Here is a 23,149-nt window from a genome sequence, read left to right on the forward strand (position 1 = left end):
TTCTTCTTCCCTTTCATAGACGACAGCAGTGCCACCAGTGAAACTTATCATCGACATCCTTTCACCCTGAATTTTAATCACACTCCTGACCCTTATTTTCCTTCACTGCTCCTTCAATGTGAAGATTGAACAGTAAGGCACGAAGGCCGACTCCTTGTCTTCTAAATCCGAGTTGGCCTACAGCTAACTTGATCTTCCATTCTTGCTGTTCTTTGTATGTTCTTATGTATACTGTATACTATGTATCTTTTCCCTACAGCTTATACATACATTGTTGTGCAAAACATAAGGAAAACAGTGACTTTGACATGATATTCCACTGCCAGGTAACATATCCAACAAAACTTGGACCATACATAGAAAGAACTGCTACAGTATAGCACAGAAGGTAGCTGAAAGAAATGCACAATGCAAGAATCAGAAACAAACACTTTTATTCAAAGACAATAGTTGCAGTGAAGTCAAAGTGTGGGACGTGGTTCTTAATAGGGTGTGTGATCATCACGGACAGCAATGCATGCTTTGCAATGTGCTCCCACAGTGGCCACAAGGTTGGTAAGGAGTTTTTGTGGTAGGCTGTTCCATTCCTCCACCAGCACCATTGACAACTGCTCAATTGTCAGCAGCGCATGTGGATGTTCCACAATACATCTCCCCATCACATCCACAAATGCTCGATGGTATTCAAGTCAGGGGAATGGTCAGGCCAGTCCACTCACCGAATATCCTCCTGTTCGAAGAGCTCCTCCCCCTATTCAGTTTGATGCATTTGTGCATTTTCATCCACAAAAATGAAATAAACGCCGAAATCAGACTAGAAAAGATGCACCTGGGGAAGGAGTACAGTATCACAATAATGTTAACAATGAGTGTACCACATTCAATGATTCAGAGGTCAGTGCACCCATGTAATACTACATTTCCCAACACCATAACACCTATACCATCAGCAGTATTCCTGGATGCATTACATGTTCCCACCTCTTGATGTATGGAAGTATGTCCAAAATCACTACTCAGGCTGAATTTGCTCTTCTGTGAGGAAAGCATGTGACCCAACTCCTCATTTGTCCGGTTCCTATGCTCTTGGCACCATCACAGATGATGCTACCCACATGTGGTTGTCAACAGGACACAATATACTATTCATTGGGTGAGAGACCAATCCCATGCATTTGCCATGTCACTATAGAGTGTGAGATTGTATGCTTCACAGTCCCATTAAATGTGGTTGCAATTGCACTTGCTGTTTCATGTGGAGCCCCTTCTTGCCCACTGCACAGTGTAGTAGTCATCTTCTGCTGAAGTTGGCTGTGATCAACCACTTCCTCTAATTCAGGCAGCAGTGCTTTTGTTTCGAAACACACCCCATGCACATGAAACAATGATACTTAGTAATACCAAATTCATGGGGTACACTCATCACACTTCACCCTCCTCACAGTTTCCCGATGATTATTCCCCTTGTGTTGTCTCTCGACCATGTTTTAATGACAAACACCATCACAGTGCAGCATAACTGTTCTCTGATTGGCACACACACACACACACACACACACACACACACACACACACACACACACACTGTGTCTTCTCTCATTCTTTTAACTGTCTCAGACTGCAGGGCCAGCTCAATTTGTGAGCTATAGTCACAATGATGCATGCCTGGGAGACCTCTGGCAACATGCTCCCACACTTCCATTCATTTCCACCAAGAAGTTAATATATTTGTAATTACTTATATTTATAATTATTTATACTAATAATTGCTTATATATTTATAATTATCTATTTCATCCTTCGGTTTTGCAGAGTGGTGAATTTTAAACATATTGCACCATTTTACATTGTTGATCAATTTTTCTCTGTCAACATATCCGATGAAAATGTTATAATTTTTCATAAATCTTACCTGCACTACCACACACATTGTGAGAAATGCCAGTTCAATGCCTTTATTTTTTCTAAAGCCAAACTCATCCTCAATTTTTGCAATGTATATTAAGTTAAACTGGTATGTAAGGTGTTTGACAAATTGTCCATATCCAATCATTCACTTATAATGGGTAAAGAAAGCACTTTATTCATGTTGCAGGAGAAAGATCCTATAGCACTGTTGCCTCTGAGACTGTTGAACTGCTTGATCTGAAAACTTTTTCTTCATTACACACAATGGCACCATTCCTTCATGTAGTGTGAAAGTTGACAAGTGTATCTGGTTAATGGGGAGGCAACTGTTAATCAGTGTCTTTATGATGTAATTATTTTTAGGGTGTAATTATGTGTTATTGATGGTCGGAAAATGGTGAGGATGATATCCAGGACTAGTATAAAGCCTGCTTCTGTCAAATAACACCAAAGAATACTTTAACTGTAACTTGGTCCACAGCTACTATGTGCTGTCTGAATAATAACATTCTGCAATGGTGGATGTCACTGGATAAAGTAAAGCTTCCCTTTGTGTTGTGTCCTTTACTACACAGTTTCAACTGTGGAGCCATTTTCAAATGTTCACATAGTCCAACTCATCAAAATGGCTGTATGAGGTTACACTCCTAACATTCATCAAATCACACAATGTTAAAACGTAGGAGGTTGGCTGAACTTCACAATTAAAGGCTGTGTTGTAATCAAGGCAAAATAAAGGGATATTTTAATCTGTCAAAGGGGCAGCCAGTGTGGCAGAATGTTATTGTTCAGTACCAAGAGGGGAGCCCATGTCTAAAAGACAAATCATCATCCCCTGCCCTCACTCCTAGAGATACGGTGGAGAGGTTTACAGTTTAATCCAGGACATGGGCATGAAGTTTGGAGACCAGGAACCTTACATCCTCACTTCTCACCCCTTGCTGGCCAAATTATCATAGTGAAAATTTCTTCCACAATCAACATTCAAACGACGTATGTCAAAGTTGAGTGCCATCATATACTAGTATATTTGCTACCTCACCTACAGAGACATCTCCCAGAATGCAGTAGGGAATGATCTACAGGTTTTGGGCTAAGAGGTACCATATTTACTATAAGGTGAAGGTTGCATTATGTTCTTTGCCTCTACACCAAGGAGTAGCAAAGATACATGTACCATTAATGGACTGCATGAAAGTCTGCTATTACAAAGTGTGAGAGCCAACTGACACACTGCATAGCACTATTTCACTATTCATATAAAGCCATTATATAAAGTCATTTTTGCATCCACCACAAACCTCATTGTCCAACAAGACTGATGTCAACTGGAATAGTTAGATGAAAACTACTCTAAAGTGTGTTCTAAACCTTTAGCGTGGAAATGATACTTGGGGTAAATGATCTCAAACTGAGTGGCATTTTTTGATAAGAAAAGCTTTATTTCAGGCAGCTTTATGTCTTAAACAAGCATTTTGAGGCACATATTTGTAAATTGTAATTTTTTTTTTTTTTTTTTTTTTTTTTTTCATGGCAAAAATCTACCTCCCTCATCAAGGTCAGTAGCACTGCCTAAAGAAACACACACGTCTCTAATGTGTCCACAAGTGTTTGCAGTTCATGGCTTGTCAAATATGAATCATTACTCATAACCAGAACTTGCTGACTTCCATTTATATGATGCAATAAGGTGTAATGCATAGCAAGCCTGATGTAATCTACATACAAAAGTTTCACAACACGAGACATCCAAAGTGGAAGAAATACTCTGTTATGAATTAAGACTTACAATGGATGGTTTCATTTAGACCACACAGAGTTGGCCAAAGACCTCAACAAAGAATTGCTCTTTCAGTATTATTTGAGAATATGGTGTCGGATCATGTTGGAGAAGATTCATTATGTGAAATGCATACTTCAATGAAGATATAGTAGTGAGTATTGGTGGAATACCAGTGTGTGTAACCAATGAAGTCAAACAACAGTCCTTACTTTGAACAGTTGTTATGAGTTTAAGTTGTTGTTACAAGCTGTAGCCCATTTATGTCAATAAATAAACTAAATATTCATTTTTAGCCATTAGCTCAGTATCTCAAAGAACACAGTACAGTATTCCCCACCATCTGAATAATTTTGATCCTTAAGGTTTGGTATCCTCTTTATATGGGGCTTTGGAGCTAATATGTGGTGCCTGTATGCATGTAAATTATGGGGAAGACCTGGAACTGAAACTTCCTCATAAATTAAAAACATTTATTGGAATAGGCTGCCACTCAGGCATTTGCTTTATGCAGTAAAGAGACTCACCAACTGAGTTATCCAAGCATACTTTATCCAGAAACACCATTTTCTCTGTAACTGTGAGACAGCAGTTTATTTCACCACAGTTTAGGTACACGTAGGTGTGACAGCCAGATTGAAACATGTCTCGAAGCTTTCGTTGGATCACACCAAGTCCCACAACCTTGACTGTGACTAGAACCCATGCTCTCTTGGTGATGTGCAGCATGAAAGACGAATTATGCAATGTACTGCTCTACAGATTTAACCCTAGCACCATTAAGGGGAGGGGGCAAAAATTGCCCGCAATATTTGTTTTATTTGTGTAATATATCTATTTGTTGGAGTGAAAAAGTAAGAATTTAGCTAGTAGTAGAAAAATATCTAAGAGTATGTGCTGTCATGGTTTTATAATTTTGTGAACTATTTAAATCTGCCTATTATATTTAATTTAAGTGCGGGCAGTTTCCCCCTCCCCCACCCCCTTAGACATCGGTGAGACAACTTTTGTCATTAAAATATATCACAATATGTCAGAAAGAAATGCAGTTTCGGACTGTTGGTACCGCTGTATCGTGTTGCCATTGTTATTTTGAAATAAATCTCTTTTGTTGTTTGAGCAGTTGTACATTACTCGCAGTTCTAATAAAACGTCTCATCAGCATCAGAGGTTTCTCACATATGAAGAGGTGTCAGCTATAATAAATGAAGCAAGTGAAGGTGATGAAAGTGATCCAGAAGAAGATGATACAGTTGTGACATACCATAGTGACACAGCAATTGAAAATGAGTCAAGTTCACAGAGTTAATCCCCTGATGAACAGCATGCAACTGCTTCCAGCATCATTGTTACAGCAAAAAGTGGTAGGGAATATGTTACTGCACCTCCAAGCCAAGTATGCAGGTCAGTACAAAATATAGTGCATTTTTGTGAATGTTTGACTCTTGAAGGCTTGACCTCTAGTGTGTTAAAATATTTCAAAAAGTTTATAACTCTTGAAATAATGAAGATTATCATGGACTATACAAACCAAGAAGCTCATAATAAGAACTTAAAACTTACAACCATTGAAGAAATGTATGCCTTCATTGGTATTCTGATACTCATGGGCACAAATAATAACACTAGACTGCCTCTTGAGGACTTATGTGGGAAAGTACTGGGAAAAAAAATGGTTCAAATGGCTCTGAGCGGTATGGGACTTAACATCTATGGTCATCAGTCCCCTAGAACTTAGAACTACTTAAACCTAACCAACCTAAGGACAGCACACAACACCCAGTCATCACAAGGCAGAGAAAATCCCTGACGCCGCCAGGAATCAAACCCGGGAACCCGGGCGTGGGAAGCAAAAACGCTACCGCACGACCACGAGCTGCAGATGTACTGGGAAAGAATAGCTACATAGCTACAATGAGTTGTATTCGATGTGGAGAATTTCTGCCCCTGATTAGATTTGATGATAAAGAAACAAGAACCAAAAGATGAAAGCAGGATAAGTTTTGCCCCCTTTCTGAAGTTTTTGACAAAATTGATGAAATGTTTGTGAAATACTACATACCAAATGCAGATCTATAGATCAATGAAATGCTCTCCCTATTTCGAGGAAGATGTCCCTTTGTCTTTATGAAAGACAATCCTGGGAAGTATGGCATATTGATTAGGATATTATCAGATGCACACACCCGGTATGTTCTAGAAATGAAGGGAAGGATGAACAACCTGTCGAGGAACAGAGTACAAAGCCAGTTGTTAGATGCCTAGTGAATCCACTGACAGGAAGTGGAAGAAATATAATAACAGATCGTTATTATACATCCTTAGACCTAGCCAAGGAGCTTTACAATGATGACAAGTTAACTTTGGTGGTAAAATCAAAGAGTAACAGAAAACACATACCAGAACAGCTAATGAAAAAATAGGGTCAAGAGCTAGTTTCCTCTAAGTTCTTATTCACAGATCCGAAAACAGGCAATGCACCAGTTACCTTGGTTTCATACATCTCCAAACTGAAGCCTACTAAGAATCTCATACTTCTTTCTGCACAACACAATGATAACAAGGTGGATGAGTCAACAGAGAAAAAAAACAGACAAACATCAATCTCTACTACAATGAGACTAAAGGGGGCATGGACAGGATTGATCAAATGACACGACATCATTCAGTAAAACAAGGGACGAGAAGGTGGTCATTATCTCTCTTTTTCACCTTGATAGATATTGCCTGTCTCAATGCTGGAACAATTTTCATGATAAATAACCCAAACTGGAATAAGAAGAAGCATAATGTTGTAAGAAGGCTGTATCTGCTAGAATTAGGTCAACAGCTCATTAGGCCAGATGTGGAAGAGAGAGCAAAGAATATCATTGGTTTACAAAAGCCTATCATCTCTGCAATTGAAAGTGTTCTAAGGAAATTGCTGCCCAGCATTTCTGCAACTGTTCAATCTGTTGAGTTTTATTCAGGAGGAAGACGTCGGATCTGTTTGAAGAGTAAAAAATCTAAAAAGGAAAAAGACAAGATGACAAAAGTGTCTATAGTTTGTTGCAGGTGTTCCAAGTAGTCTATGTGTGTTCCACTCATTCTGCAAAACAATCATATGCAAAGGTTGTGAAATTGAAAGTGAGTAGGAAGGAAAAACTCAATTCTAATTTCTGACTTTGATTTTCTGTTTTCTTATTTGTGGTTTGCTATTGTATGTTCTTTTATGATTTCTTAATGTAAGTCTAAAAACAAAACACCCTGTGGCTAAACATGCCTTGGTGCACAACCAGCACATCTTGGCACAGTGTTACACCGTCTGGGTTATCTGGATACTTCCCACCAACACCAACCTATCCGAACTCCGGAGATGGGAACTTGCTCTTCAATATATCCTCTCTTCCCGTTACCCACCAAGCCTCAATCTCTGCTAATTTCAAGTTGCCACCACTCATACCTCACCTGTCATTCAACAACATCTTTGCCTCTGCACTTCCGCCTCGACTGACATCTCTGCCCAAACTCTTTGTCTTTAAATATGTCTGCTTGTGTCTGAATATGTGTGGATGGATATGTGTGTGTGTGCGAGTGTATACCCGTCCTTTTTTCCCCCTAAGGTAAGTCTTTCCGCTCCCGGGATTGGAATGACTCCTTACCCTCTCCCTTAAAACCCACATCCTTTCGTCTTTCCCTCTCCTTCCCTCTTTCCTGATGAGGCAACAGTTTGTTGCGAAAGCTTGAATTTTGTGTGTATGTTTGTGTTTGTTTGTGTGTCTATCGACCTGCCAGCGCTTTTGTTTGGTAAGTCACATCATCTTTGTTTTTAGATATATTTTTCCCACGTGGAATGTTTCCCTCTATTATCTTAATGTAAGTCTGATGTATATGAAAGTGTTAGTTTCATGACAAAAATATAATAGTATTTCTCATATTAATTACTTTATTTATTTTATTTGTATATGTTATAATGTTCCTGATAACTTTGGAAAGTGTGTTGCAACCTAGTAAAGAAATTCCTAGTTCATTAAATAATCAAAACAAAACGAACAAACAAACAAAAAAATGTTAAAATGTGATAAGAATGTGAGGGCAATTTTTGCCCCCCCACCCCTTTAGACATCCATGTGACAGATCCAAGTTTAGTAGTGCTAGGGTTAATTACAAATGTTTATTTGTGAAACTGGATTATTACTCTGCACTGCTATCCAAATAAAATTGATCTAAATATGGGTTGCCATCCTTGCTCTGACCCGTGAGACATAGTTGAACTCCTCACTACTCCAGTATCAATAGTCAAAGCTCTGTAGTAATCCCAACACTTTTGGAAAGATTCCAGGATCAAATCACTGGACTTTAATATGTACACTGTCTTCAACTGGCTCTGAGCAACTTCTGCCAATAATCTTCACAATAACAGAATGGGAGTACTGTTTAAAGTCAATAAAAAAAGTCACACAAAAACACCACACTTAAATTTGCGTATAACAATTGAATTTAGTGGCTGCTCTTAAAACTCGACAAGTCTGTCTCATCCATGGAAACATCACTGTCCAGTTAGCTACTGGCTCCACAACCTGATGTAAGGGCACTGCGGACCTGCATCTGCACACACACTAAATGGCAACATTTGCCTAGAAAAACAGACAATGCCTATTTCATTGGCTCACTGGAACACATTTCCAAATGCTTGTAGACTTCCCATCATGAAAAAATAACTTGGTTGACTACTCAGAATTACCAACTACTGACTTTAGATGTACGCTTTAGAACAATACCTCCATCTCAGAGCACATACAATGCCACCTACTCCCAAGAGGGATGTCTGATGACTTCCGATTTCATTAGCTCCACATTGTTCCATAAAATTATTTAATGTTTAGGCCTTCCAGCCAATCAGAATCTGCAACAGAATGGAGGCATTTTATTGGTCATTTCCTGCACCTGCTTGTAGCACTTCTGTAGAGCACTGCTTCCTATCAAGGCTTCTTGAATTTTCTCTACAAAAGGTGTTGGAAAACCTCATTCATCATGGGTAAAACCCTCAACCTTGTACCGGCCTCACGCACACACACACACACACACACACACACACACACACACACACACACACACACACACAGGTCATTACCCATGTAGGATAATTAGTGAAAAACTGGCTCATCAACTTGAGGCCTACAAAAACCTCTTTCCCCCAGCTACCACATGATGGCCTTGTAGTGTAGATAACAGAGATAGGGCAAATGCACAAGTGTGGCCCAGAAATGATATTCTACAAGGTTTTTATAAACAAACCACCAATAGTTACAAAGAATTCTCCAAATCAAGTTCATGAAATAAGTGCACTATTGTCATAAGTAGAAAGCCAGACAGTCTGTAGCAGGTTACAATAAAAGAAGTCCCTTGCAGACCCAGTCATAGTAACCCACTAGCACTTTGAAGACAACCAATGAAGTCAAACCGAAGAGTAGCAAACAGCTGATTCATGGTAATGGCTATTGTTCAAGATCAATACTGGGTTACATAGCTAACACATGTGACAATTTCCCATGGGGTGTGTCTGGGCCAGTGGCACTACCTGCATAAATTAGTTTTCCACCTTCTGAGGATGTATACAAATCCATTACATCATCTGCATGTAGTTAGTGTCCACTCTTTGTGGACTAATGTTTGAATCATTTTGAGGCAGGCATGTGTGAGCTTTAATCTGTCAATCTCTCATAGTTTTGGAACTCCACATATCTTTTTGAGCCTATGGAATATGGTGGGTAAAAGTTTGGCTATAATCCAAAGCCAGCTTCCAGATTGAATATTTCACTCATTCATGGTGTTGAAGCCCTAACATAGCTTCCTGTCAGATTACAAGTCAGCACCAAATCAAGACTAAAGCCTGTACTCTTATTTGGCCATACTTGTAAAGGAATTTATTATACAGTACAGTTCACAGTGAAACAGAAGATAAAGTCTGAGATGTACATTTTCTTCCACAATATCAAAACTAGGCTTCTGCTATTTACTTTCATGATGGGTCACATTTTAAAGCTTGGCAGGAAAGGTGAGTGTCAGCATGTCTACCAAGAAATGTTGGACAGCATACACTTTACAACCATCGCTATAAGAGCACAAAGCAATGGAAGCTTTGTTACAGTTTGTGTCATTCTCTAGGAGTGTTCATTTACTTGGAAGGCAATGCCAAACAAGGAAGTTATAAATGTACACTCAAAAAACATGTTCACATGAACATGTAGACACTCTTATGAGAATGAGATCTTGAAGTAGGAGAGTACACCTCACTACACGGTTAAAAGTATGTACAACTGAACAATATTATGAGTCGAACAGATTGCTGTTTATCGTGAAGATAACATGTTGAGTTGCAGGCAGGTACAATAAAAGAGTGTTCATATAAGCTTTTGACGAAAGCCTTTTTCAGAAAAGAAGAACACACGCGGATTCACACAAAAAAAGTATATCTCACACAAACATGACTGCTATCTACAGCTGTTCCAGCCAGACAGCAACTGAACACTATTGAGTGGGAGCAACAATCCAGAATGGGGAAAGGAAGGGGGAAGGATAGCAGATTATGAGTGGGGGAGCCCACCCAGCTAGCTGCGCGGTCTAACGCACTACTTCTCGAGCGGGAAGGTGTGCCAGTCCCCAGCACAAATCGATCTGGCGGATTAGTGTCAAGGACTGGTGTGCCAGCCAGCCTGTGGATGGGCATTTAAGTGGTTTTCCATCTTCCTCGGCAAATGTGGGCTGGTTCCCTTATTCTGCCTCAGTTAAACTGTCGGTGATTGCTGCACAGACACTGTCTCCATATATGCATACACCATAATTACTCTACCACACAAACATTTGGGGTACACTCATCTGGTATGAGACGTTCTGGAGGGGGTCCACTGGAGGCTGAACTGCACAATAAACCTGGGTTCGGTGTGGGGTGGCAGGTGGACTGCTGTGGCCTGTTGCCGGGTTGTTAACCACTGAGGGCTATGGTGGGATGAAGCCTCTCTGTTATTTCTAGGTCCCCAGTTCAATACACAGTACACAATACACAGTGGGTGGGGGAACAGGAATCAGCACTGCCTGGTGGAGATTGCAGGGATTTGAGGTGTTCAGACAAGCTTGATGGGCACAGCTTCAGGAGGCTGTGTGGGAGGGAGGGGATATGTGGGAAACAGGAAGTGGAAAAGAGACAATCAGAGAAGGGGGAAAGACCAAAGGGGTGTTTCAGCAGAGGGTAGCACACAATGAGGGTGATGAGATGCAAACTGGGGGGAAATAACAGGATAGAGGGGGTGGAAAAGTTGGGTAAAGGGTGTGGGGACAGTAGGTTACCATAAGTTGAGACTTGGATGATTTTGGACATGGAGAATGTGTTGTAAAGATAACTCCCATCCGTGCAGTTCAGAAAAGATGATGGTGGAGGGAAGGCTCCAGATGGTTTGGGTTATGAAGCAGCCAATGAAATCAAGTGTGCTATGTTCTGCTGAATATTGTGCTATAGGATGGTCCACTTTGCTTTTGGTCACAGTTTGGCAAAGGCCATTCATCCTGGTGGACAGCTGGTTGGTAGTCATACCAATACAAACAGATGAGCAATAATTTCAGCAGATCTGGTATATGACATGGCTGCCTTCACAGGTGGCCCTACCTCTGATGAGGTAGGATAGGCCTGTGACAGGATTGAAACAGGAAGTGCTGGGTGGGTGGATTGGGTAGGCCTCACACTTGGGTGTTCCACAAGGATATAATACCTGTAGCAAGGGGCTGGGACTGGGAGTGGCATAAGGATGGACTAGAACATTGTGGAGGTTGGGTGGGCAATGTGACACAACTTTAGGAGGGGTGGGAAAGACCTTGGGTAGGATGTCCCTCATTTCAGGATGTGATGATAGATAACCATAGCCCTGCTGAAGAATGTGGTCTGAAACCAGATCATGAAGATACCATCAATGAACCAGGACACCCTACCCTCACATACCAGAAATTAAGATGAATATTTCTTTAGATGCATATAGGCTCACATTTATACAATAAAAATAAGTGCTGAACAATACAACTGCCACTATTATCCTGTGGCATGAATACTTCAAGCCCAGACACAACTACATGCTTATATCTTCCACTATTTCCTGCATCACTAACTTAAAGATCACATACAAATTACCTGTCCCACTAACTCAGGAATAGATAATCTGAAAATGACTCTGATTTACTCATGAATTTAATCTCTCCATTCATATCTTTTTCTCTATTAACCATGTCATTTTCCAAGTGAAAAGAACTTGGAAACATTTGACTAACATTCATTTTCTAACCACATCTTCTGCTTATAAACCTTTTCTCCGGTGTACTTAAACTGGCAGCAAATAATATATCATTCATAATACCTGTGTGATCAATGCCTGAGTGGCTACAAAATATTTCCATACTCCATCAAGTTCTCAGCATTATTCAAGCTTTAGCTGCTTACCTATACACGGCCATTGTTTGTCTCTCGTAAACCTCATATTCTGATTGCTCAGTAGTTTTATGTAATCTTCATGTGACTTGATCAAGTTGTTCACTACCAATGCCTTTCTTTTAAGTCTTTTTTTCTGCTATGGTTGTTGTTTAAGCCATATTAACAGTACAGGTCCTTGATTTTTAGTATTATTAATTTCTGGTTTCATTAAGAAGTGAATATGTGTATTAAGTTTCTTGCCCAATAATAAACTACAATTTACTGAAATAAGATTAAATCCTTTGCCTGTGTTGGCTCTAATCAATAGAGAATACTGTAATAATGTGACTACAACATAGTCTTGTCTTTTGCATGGCCTCACTGAAGACTACTTCTTAGTACCTGCATCAGTTTGGCACCTGAGCCTGGAATGATGAAAGAATTGTGCTGTTATCATTGAATTACCTAGACACATTAAAGCTCACCTGCATCTTTGCAGAAAGTGTTTTGCTTCCAGAATACTCTCAGTTTGGTACAGATAAAATTACAGCAACCGCTTCCATTGCTTATTGCCCTTGTGATTGGACAGTTTCATTGGAAACATTGAATCTTTGAAGAGGAGAGAGAGAGGGAGGGATACCTCAGGAAACTGTGCTCCTTTGAGAGAGATAAATTCCCCACACTCCTCACAATAAATAGTTCAGATGCAGACATAATCAAATAATGTGTTCAGGGGAGGGGTGAGGCAGCTTAACCAACACAGCTTTCACAGTAAAAAGATTTTTCAGTTGTTAGTGCCAACATGCTAACATACACTGATTAAAAGTGACTTAAATTTGAAAGTGGAATAAAACAAATTTAACAAATCAGCTTTCAGAATATTGTAAGTACATATGGTCACTAAAACTCATCAGATTGATCTGTAACAATAGAGAGTTACATATTTGCAGGGATGACACAGTTCCTAGCCCAATGTGCTGTCATAATATGAGAGTGCCTCAGATTTTCAGAATATGAATACTGGTCTTTGTCAGAACTACATTGCATATGATAATATGTAATTTCTAGAAAAAAATTAAGAGTCTTGTCTTTTGAATTAAAGCACCAAACAGCAGAAGAGGACTTAGCTTTTAATTAGAGCTTGTGACAAGGCCCAGAGATAAACAGTGAAATATAGTTTTATGAGTTCACATGTACACATTATAAATAATTCATACCTCTACATGGCTCTCTTTTTTATTGTTCACAATGTTTGTAGTGTATACATTATGTGCTAGAGAAATGTTGAAGAGCAATTTCACGGTACTAATTAACTGATATTTATATTCATATGCAAGCTTTTTTTCTCTCTGTGTGCTACTGATTCATTTTTAGAAGGCTGCAATAATATACTATTGTTTGTAAAAAGTGAAACAGTTAAAATAAGTGGTCTGCAACGTGCCACTATAAGAGGAAGCGTAGAATAGCAGAACCATAATAAGTGGTTTAAATGGCAGAGAGGTGGCATGCATATAGGTGTGGCAGCACCTTCTTTTATGTGACAAGACAGGTCAGTGTTACACAATACTCATTAAGTGCAGAGCCATCTTATAAAGTGGAAACATGTAACCAAGTGCCACTATGTCTCACCAGCATCACAGGGTGGAATGCTGGCATCTGAGTGCATTCGAATGGGGCAGAATAATTCATCTCTGGGGATGGGTCTGTCATTCCATGGCTTTGCAGCTTGTACAGAGCATGCTGTTTCAATAGTGAGGCAAATGTGGAACCAGTGGAGAGAAGAGAACCATACACGTCACTGATAGGGTACTGAATTACACAATGTGACCACAGTGCAAGATGACCACCATCTTGTCCATTTGATTACAACAGACAGAACAGCTTTGTCCACAGTGTTGGTGTGATGTTGGAGCACTCCACCAGGTGCAGACATGTCTGCATTGATGGTTTGACACTGGCTGGGATTGTGGCATTCATGCCATTGCTTTGGTTCCCATTGATCAGAACCCACCAACAACACAGATGCAATGGGCATGTGAATGCCAACATTTGCATGCTGAGTGGCAAAATGTGCCATTTTTGGATGAGCCTACTTCTACTTGTCCTACAGTGATGGCTGCATACGCATTCTACATAACCTTGGTGAATTCAATCAAGCAGAGTGTATTGCTGAGCAGCATAGTGGACAAATGCCAAGTGTGATGGTTTGGGTCACCTTTGCCTGTATCATAAAGTCTTGCCTCCTACATCTTCAGGGCAATCTGAACAACTACTGCTACATAGGGAGGTTTTACAGCCTGAGGCACTGCCCTTCCTGCAGTCCATTCCACATTCTACATTTCAGCAGCACAATGCCCAGCCACATTTGGCAAGGAATGTACAAGGCTTCTTTGAAGAGTGGCAGGTACCACTGCTTCCCAGGCCTGCTTGTTTCCATAACATGTCTGGGATGTGGTCAGTCGGCAACTTGTTTGTCCAGGTCCTCCTGTAAACTACAGTTTATGCTTTGTGGATGCATCTACAAGCTGCATGCAGAGAATTCTCCAACAGCATATTCAGGTGCTCTTTGATTCCATGCATAACATCTAGCGGCTCTGACTTCATCATTTGTCGGTGCTTCTCCATACTGAATTTCCACACTCACAGTGCATGTACAGGTCTGTAATGCTAATCATATCGGTGGAATAAAGTTCATTGTGAACACATCTCTTGGTCTCAGTGTTTCACTTTTTCCAAATTGTAGTTAATAATTATCATTATTATTTCAGATTATTTTGAAAATTATGAAGAACTAGTTATTGAGCATGCAACAAGACAGTTTTGTAACAGCTTTCATCAATAGTGTGGAATTGATATAGAATGTTACTTGTAACAATTTTGAGGTGATATTAATAGTCATTTTTAACCAAATTAGAACATATTCTTTGAGTAGAATGGTTAAAATCATGAAATTAGTGTTTTCATATTGGAGTGTTAAACTTACACAACCACAGGAAATAGAAAACAAATATGTTGAAACACTATTTTAACCATGAATTTCCATGGTGACACAATAGCATCTTACTGTATATCCCCTGAATATTATCCCTAACATATTATGCATATTTTTATAACATATACAAACATTACATGAAACAAGTTGCAGTGGGTGGTATTCTATATTTGCTGCATATGGCCTTTCTGTCATATGAATGGCACCTGTGTAAGAATCTTCATCTTCACTACTCAGTTAATTGCATGATGGGATGCACTTAGCACAAATGCTTCTTCTGCTCTGTTTGGATTAATTATATGCAGACACAATCCTTAATCAGCTAAACAAAATAGTTATAATTTTAGATGCTGAATTTTAGTCTAATGCATGAGACCTACCATTTGTTAGAGACAGAAGCTGATTAGGAGAGCTGACATAGAAGTATCATTGCCTCATGAATACTTATTTGTCCCAAACAGTTTATTTAATCTGCAGTTGTTTTGCCAAATAGTAAAACTTCTGGAGTAATTACATGTTGTAAATAACAACTACCCAAAATTCCAGTCAAACATAAGTAGTGCTTCATGCAGATGATAAAAATAATGTATTGTAATCAATTGACCTGCGGTATTAAGTGAAATTCTCCTACAGAATTAAAAAGCACTATGAGGCTGGGGTTTCAGATCCTGGTGACAATTTTTTATTGATTTATAATGTCCGTAGAGTAAATTATATTCTTACTATATTAAGATAAAATTGAGAGGTAGACTGTATACAGACAACATACAGAGTACAAAGGTGCTTGATGTTCTTTCAAACACATGCATGAAGCAGTTAAAGTAAAAACACTGAAAGTAATAACAGTAGATTATCTGGACACACAATTGTTGAAAATGTTGACTGATTGATGTTAAGTAACAAGCACTGGTTTAGATATGAAATTTTCTATTGACTGAAACTTTCATTAACATAACACACAAACAGAATATTCCTGTTTTTACAACACAACAATACAACTCATTTTAACTATTGGGACTGGTTGAACAGGAGTTTTTGGTTCCAGGAACACCCACAATCACCGTGGAAGGAAGCAATGTTGATACGGACTCAGTATCTTTAATATCCTACATAGCTACTCCACATACCTGTCAATGTAAGTGGAGTTATTTTCACAATACAAAATGTTTTTCCCAATCAAAAACACAATTATTTTTTTCATTGAATAGACCTTTTATTAATTTTCTAAGTTCGCAGTTCCATTTGCCTCTGAACCATGATCAAAAATATGTCTCAACACATGCTAAATCATGAACATATATTCATTCAAAAATCTAATGCATTCCATCCAAGTAACAACAGAGGTTCTTTAAACATTTTTGCCTCTTGCTTAATGAGTTCATATACACCAACATAAAATTCACTATTAAAAGTAAATGCATAATAAGTGACTGAATACCAGTCATCAGAAGAAATTAATTCCTTGAGTAGACATTCTTTCTTTAATGCTTTTATTTACATTAACTTTTGTTTGTTACCAAAGAGTAATCCACCAAACAAACTTAAACTAAGTAAAAAAACCTTTGAAAACTCCAACAACAAAATTATTTTAGAGTCTTAGTAATTCACCATATATTGTTATTCGTGTAGGATTGGTAAAAGTTTGAGAAACAAATTCAAAATTTTGGCCTTCAGCACCTAATCCACTTTAAGATTTTTTTCTAATACCTACTGAAGTTGTCACCTCCGAAAATGCTTAGTGTATGTGAGAAAAATAAAAATCAGATGCAAAGAAGCACCGTGTTTCGAACTTCTGAGTTGTGCCAGATAGGACAGGCCTGTTAGAAGAAGGCATTCTAGTTATAATACAATCATGCTAAGAACATCAGTGTGATATTCATAACAACCTTCATGACTTTGTTCACATAATGCCAAAAGTATTAAAGTTACTAAACTAAAATTTGATATGCATTCCTTTTCTTGAGTACAGTGCTTCTTTCTGCATACAGGATTTACAACTGCTTACTTCTGTGGTATCTAATTGTGAATTTTATACATGTTGTTAACCCAACATTTAACTCAGTGACGATGAAAGGTCATGTTTGTTTCCAGGCAATATCATCACTACCAATACAAAAATTGTATGGCTGTAGCAGCTGACACTTCAAAAAGATTTCTCATTTTATTTCTCTTACGAGATTTCACTTGCATGAAGTATTGCACTGAACATATTTATAATCAACATTCTGTCACATGAGTGGAAAAGTCTTTTCCTACCTACGTTTTTCCATAACTTGTCTTGGTACTAAATGATTTCTCTATCTAATAGTTTTATTATTTCAGAAATGTGTATTCCCTCTAAAATAAGTCTTATGAGGGAAGGTGTCGAAAACAGAAAAAGAACTATATACGTCTTTTAAAATTCGTGAATTTTGTATTGGTTTTACTATCAGTTGTTATTGCTGGCCATAACTATCTGTTGTGTGCATTGGTATCATAACACTGACATAGTTTATGTCTTAGGTATGGAAATATATTTGGCTTTTGTCATCACACACAATATTTATCCAGAGATTCCTGCACTTTTGGCTGTACTGATAACAAATTTTTATGAGCTGTCTTTTATGTTATTTGTGTTCCTGATTAGCTTAGTAAAGGTTGTCTCACAAATGTACTTCCAAGATGTCACTAGCTCAGCATCCCTTCACTCACATATCTATTGTAATATTATTGAGATCTGACTTTAACAGATATTTATGCAGTAAATGACAAGTCTTTCTGTGCGCTAGTTATCACTCCTCATAAGGGCATGGACACTGCTGCAAATGCAAACTAATGTAGTTAAGTTACTGTCTGAGGATGATATAGATTGCTAACTCCCTCAATGAATTTAGCCACTTGTTTCCTAAACACTGATAAACCATAGTGGTTAGTATTATACATCATAATCCTACTCATTTATCTGGTATCGTGTACTTGAGCCATGTACTAGCTTCATGAAAATGATACAGTCATACAACACTTGCTTATAGCAGTAAAAAAATGCAAAAAATTGAGCTAAAGTTACTGGTCAATAATAAGCCAATGCATCATGAAACATTTGTGTTGTATTTGTTTTCAAAAACTGATAGAAAATGCTTGTAATCATTTACACTGTATCTTGCACATATCTGTAGTCCCATATCTTTAATTCACACACCTTTTTATAAATAGTAATTATTAAGATATTGGTGCTTCCTAGCTAGAAATCCAGAATTCTAATTTTAGCACTGATTAACCACCCATTAAATTTTGGCACAATTGACCATTTTCTCAGAATGATTTAGTTCAGACTATAACCAATTCTTTTAATAGATACCCTGGAACTACCACATAATTTTACTATGAGAGTGAAAATAAATTTTCTTTAACAATAATGTGCAGTAGACAGTGCAAGCTTATTATCAGCTTAGATGCATCCAAGACTGAATGCTACTCACTTCTTTACTAGATCTTCCAACTTCAGAACATTTGAATGATAAGTTTGGTTGGCTGGTACAGTAACAAATGCATGTTTAGCTTAATAGAATTCTGAAAAAAAATTGTTTTGATTTGATTACCCTAACGTTCATAGTAATATCTTTGAACATTAAATACTGTCACAGGCAGATAAAGACTAGGTAAAGCCTTGCCCCCCCCCCCCCCCCCCCCCAATCTTTAGTAGACTTTCACCTACAAGATGAAGCTTTTTAAGTGCTGCTAAAATGAATTAACTTAATTGCTCACAAGCTTCTGTTGAACAGTTTTTACATTCAAAACTTTTACTTTTATATCTACTGTTGCATAAGTGTTAACATAATAATTTTTCTAAAAAAAATGTTAAGTAGGAAGAATATACATCACAATTACATACAATTCCAACAAAGGCCAACAAGTAGGAACACCAGACATATTAATTCAATGGCCCAGTTATTCTATTTGTAATATTCTGTAGATTACACTTTGAAAAAGGTACTTCTGGAGTGTGGACCAATTCAAGGTTAAAATTCAAAAACTTAGCACCTTTCTGAAACTAATTTAATACCCTGTATTAACGATTAACTATCACTGAACTGTCATACACAGTGAAAAAAAAAACATAATAAAATTAGCAGGAAAGTCTTTACTTTGGGAAAAAAAGTTGCTGATTCCTCAGTGTTTCTGTAGTTGTCATTCATTTACTAGTGTTTTTTAATGCAGGAGTTTACAGTTCTTGAATCTAGACAGTCAAATAAACTCTAGAAGTGACTAATATCATATATTTTAAATTTTGTTTTGAATATGCAGAAATTCTAAGCCTCTTGCTTTTTGTCTACTGTTAGCATGTTAAAATTATTTACACTATTTTTTCATCAGCTCACTGAGTACAAAATTTATTGTCACAAAAATTTTTGCTGCGAAATTTAATTTTCATTTAGCTCAGTTTGTATAATGTTAACTGCATAATCATCTGTTCGTAACAATGTGATCATATGAAGATAATGTTTCATTGAACAATTTTCATACATGAAACCATGCTGCAACATGGTTGAAAATGATTTAGGCTATCTTTTTGTTATTGCTTCTCTGTACTGATATGACAAGGAAGTAATTAATGTTAAACTTCAACAGTATTTGCCAGAAACCCAGAAGTAATCAGACCAGTTAAGAGTAGCAGTTGTCGTAGCAATATTAATAGTAACATATCAGATAATTAAATTAATGGCAAAACAAAGCCAAAATAAGTAAATTATTTAAAAGATGTTGGAACTCTTCAGATTGTTATCTTTACCTCATCAGCAGCTTCAACACTTTGGAGACTGGAAAAAGCTTACTGGATAACCAGATGATATCGGCAGCAGTATGTTAGCACATATTATAGCTAGTAGGAGGAGGACTACATACATGAAGAAGGTCCTACCACTAGATATTAAGCATTAATTTATGTTGGCATCTGGACTATGTAGTTCTGAACTGGTACTATGTTGTGTATGATCATTGCCAACATTATCACTCCTCCAACATCAATTACACGATTTGTGCTGTATCATAAAAAGAGTCCAATAAAGAACCATCCACCCAATCAAACAATACTGTAAGTAGTAATACCATCCTACATTCACTCATCATAGTAATATTAACTGAAGAAGTACAAAATGACTGCTAGAAAGCTGTAGTGTGATTTTAATGAGTGACTAGTTCTGATAGTATTATCATCATTTGGCCAAATGAAACAGTGATACTAACTATGGCAAGCCATTTACACACATGCCATTTAACATTATAAGCATTTTTATATGTACCTGTGTAACTGACATAGTCTATGAAATTTCGTAATTTTATAATACACATATTTAACTTTCAAGTAGGTGCACTTTCGTAGAAACACAAGCAGAAGAACAATTAACATTGTCTTGTACTGCTCCATTGTTGTTTTACAACTATGAGCCCATACCTATTCCTTCATTATTACTTCCGCTAACATGGTGATAAACTGTGTTGTCATACGTCCAAGTGAGTAACAGTAAAATAAAATAAACAGCGAGTTGGGTGAGAAAAAAATTGACAATCCATGCAAGGAAATGATCCAGATTATGAGCTAGCAGCACAATCCCACAATGAAGCTTTTGTCTACAAAATAATTAGTAATCAAATAAGCAGATGGTTGGGATACAATGTAACTGCCCTGCTTAATGGAGTTTAATGATTTGAGAGAGTCATTGCTGTCAGGTAACACTTGTCCGCAGCAACAGGTTGATACAATGAAAGTTTATTTTACTTTTTATTATGAACGTTTAGTTATTGTAACTAAACAGTGATCTAGCTCATTTCATATAAACTTATTCAGTCATTGTTTAATAAAATTAAGATTAAACTGTGATTTTGCTCTTACTTGTTAACTGTGGTAACATAAACAAAGTACACCATGCACCCACTCATGTTATGAAAAACAGCATGCCTGTCTGAGGGTTAAAAAAATCAAAACACAGTTGTGAGCTGCGGTGTACATATGATGTACATGTTGTTTGCCATCAAACACCATATACTGTACACTGTAGGATAGCATAAGGGACACATTTATACACTGCAAACAGCTGCGATGTACATGGTAAAGGGACATACCATTGTACCTCATATTAGGGTTTCTCTCAGTTCCATTCACTTACGGAGTGCAGAAAGAACAAATGTTTAAATTCCTCTGTGTGTCATGAAACTGGTCTAAAATTGTCTTAATAGCTCCTATGGAAGTGACATATAATGGACTGCAGTATATTAGGTTGATGCATAAGTTTGTAGCATTTTTCTGTAAATGTAATAAACATAACAGAGACTTCTGTCATGAATAATATAGTCTCCTTCACTATTCACAACAGTTGCCAAGGATGGAGTAACTTTTTGATTCAATGACTGCAGAAATCATGTCGTTTTGAGGTGAAGAACTCTTCAAGCCATGTACAGAGCACACTTGTATCCAAAAAGGAAGTTCCTTCAAGGCTGTTTGATACAGAGCAGAAAAGGTGAAAATCTGAGGATGCAAGATCAGATGAATAAGGTGCACGAGGAATAACTTCCAAACCCAACTCTGGTATAGTGTTTTTTTTTTGTCACTCTAGCAGAACGTGGGCTGGCATTATTGTGCAGTAGCATCACTTCACACAGTCCTCCTGGTCACTCTTGCATTGCATCTGCAATATATCTCAGCTGTTGACAATAAATGTTAGCAGTGATGGTTACACCTTGGAGAAGCAATTCGTAATACAGCACACTGTTGTTGTTCCATCAGATGCATAATATTATCTTTTGTGGATATGTGCAGGTCTTTGTACAAGGAGTTGCTGCTTTGTTTGGGCTCAGCCCTTCCTTTCTTTCCTTATGTCAGAATAAAGACATCATTTCTTGTCACATTGATGACATAGGATAGGAATGGTTGGTGTTTTTTATGAGACAACCGACGATGAGCTAGCAGAGATGCTCAAATGGCCACCCACTGCTTTTTGTGATTTTGGCCAGAGCATATGTTACCCATACACCCAATTTTTGAACCTTCCCCACTACAAGCAAATGTTGCACAATGATGGAATGATAACAGTTCATCACATCCATCAGTACACACATACGCAGATGTGGATCATTGTGGATTAATGCATTTAAATGATCTTCATGAAACCGCAAATGTCTTCCTGAACATGGAGAGTCACTAATGTCACAACAATCCTCCCTAAAATGACAAAACCATTTTCTTGCCCTGCTCTGTCCAGTGGCATTAACTCAATATATGGCATAAATATTTCTGGCTGCCTCTGCAGCTGTCACCCTTCTATTGAACTCAAAACAGAAGACTATGTTAGAATTTTTCTGACTTCTCCACTTGGCACTCCATTTCCTAGCAACCACAACTCCACTCACAATCTCCAAATGATAAAATGACAATATGTAAACTCAGATAGCAACAGTGAACTACAAATAAAAAGTGACAATCAATAAATAAACCAATAGCAACCAGAATACTAACATACAAGACAAAAACACTACTAACTTATGCACCAACCTAATACTTCCGTGCTCTTCATTTAGTACTGATCCTTTAAACTCTATAAGTAGGTTTTTATGGAACAATTAGTGTCACAGAAACATCATAGAACTCAAAAAGAAAAAAATTAATGAAAATTTGACCAATAGATGGTGCTGTAAGCATCAGAAAATGCACACCAACAATTTCACATCATACAGCTGTCCCCAGTTTGCATCCGAGATCCAACATGGCAGTCTCAATGAAGTCATGAAGTATCATGTACTGTTGCTTAAGCTCTTTTACAGAACAGTGACTGTGCACCAGTAGTCCTGCAGAAGTTCTAGTCACTCAAAGATAAGAAAAAAGACATTTGTCTGATGTCTAATAAGGATCTGGAGAAAATGTAACAAAATTTGAAAAGACAGGTTCTTTTAAAGTGTGGTGTGGCAGAGAGGAAAGCAGATGATCTGATGTCTGTCAAAGATGTGGTCACTACATTGCAGAAGGAGTCGAGCAGTCATGTGCAAACATGCATTGCATGGGGAA

General features: G+C 37.8%; 1 protein-coding gene across 1 annotated transcript in view; it reads left to right on the forward strand.

Annotated features, from left to right (window-relative positions):
- LOC124789070 (kazrin) overlaps positions 1 to 23,149 on the forward strand; it is a 1,028,805-nt gene that overhangs the window by 866,607 nt on the left and 139,049 nt on the right. Inside the window, exon 10 of the mRNA XM_047256362.1 lies at positions 16,160 to 16,249. Coding sequence (XP_047112318.1) covers positions 16,160 to 16,249 — 90 coding nt within the window. The remainder of the gene's footprint in view (positions 1 to 16,159; positions 16,250 to 23,149) is intronic.

This window comes from Schistocerca piceifrons, chromosome 3, assembly GCF_021461385.2.
Source record: "Schistocerca piceifrons isolate TAMUIC-IGC-003096 chromosome 3, iqSchPice1.1, whole genome shotgun sequence".
Taxonomy (NCBI): Eukaryota; Metazoa; Arthropoda; class Insecta; order Orthoptera; family Acrididae; genus Schistocerca; species Schistocerca piceifrons.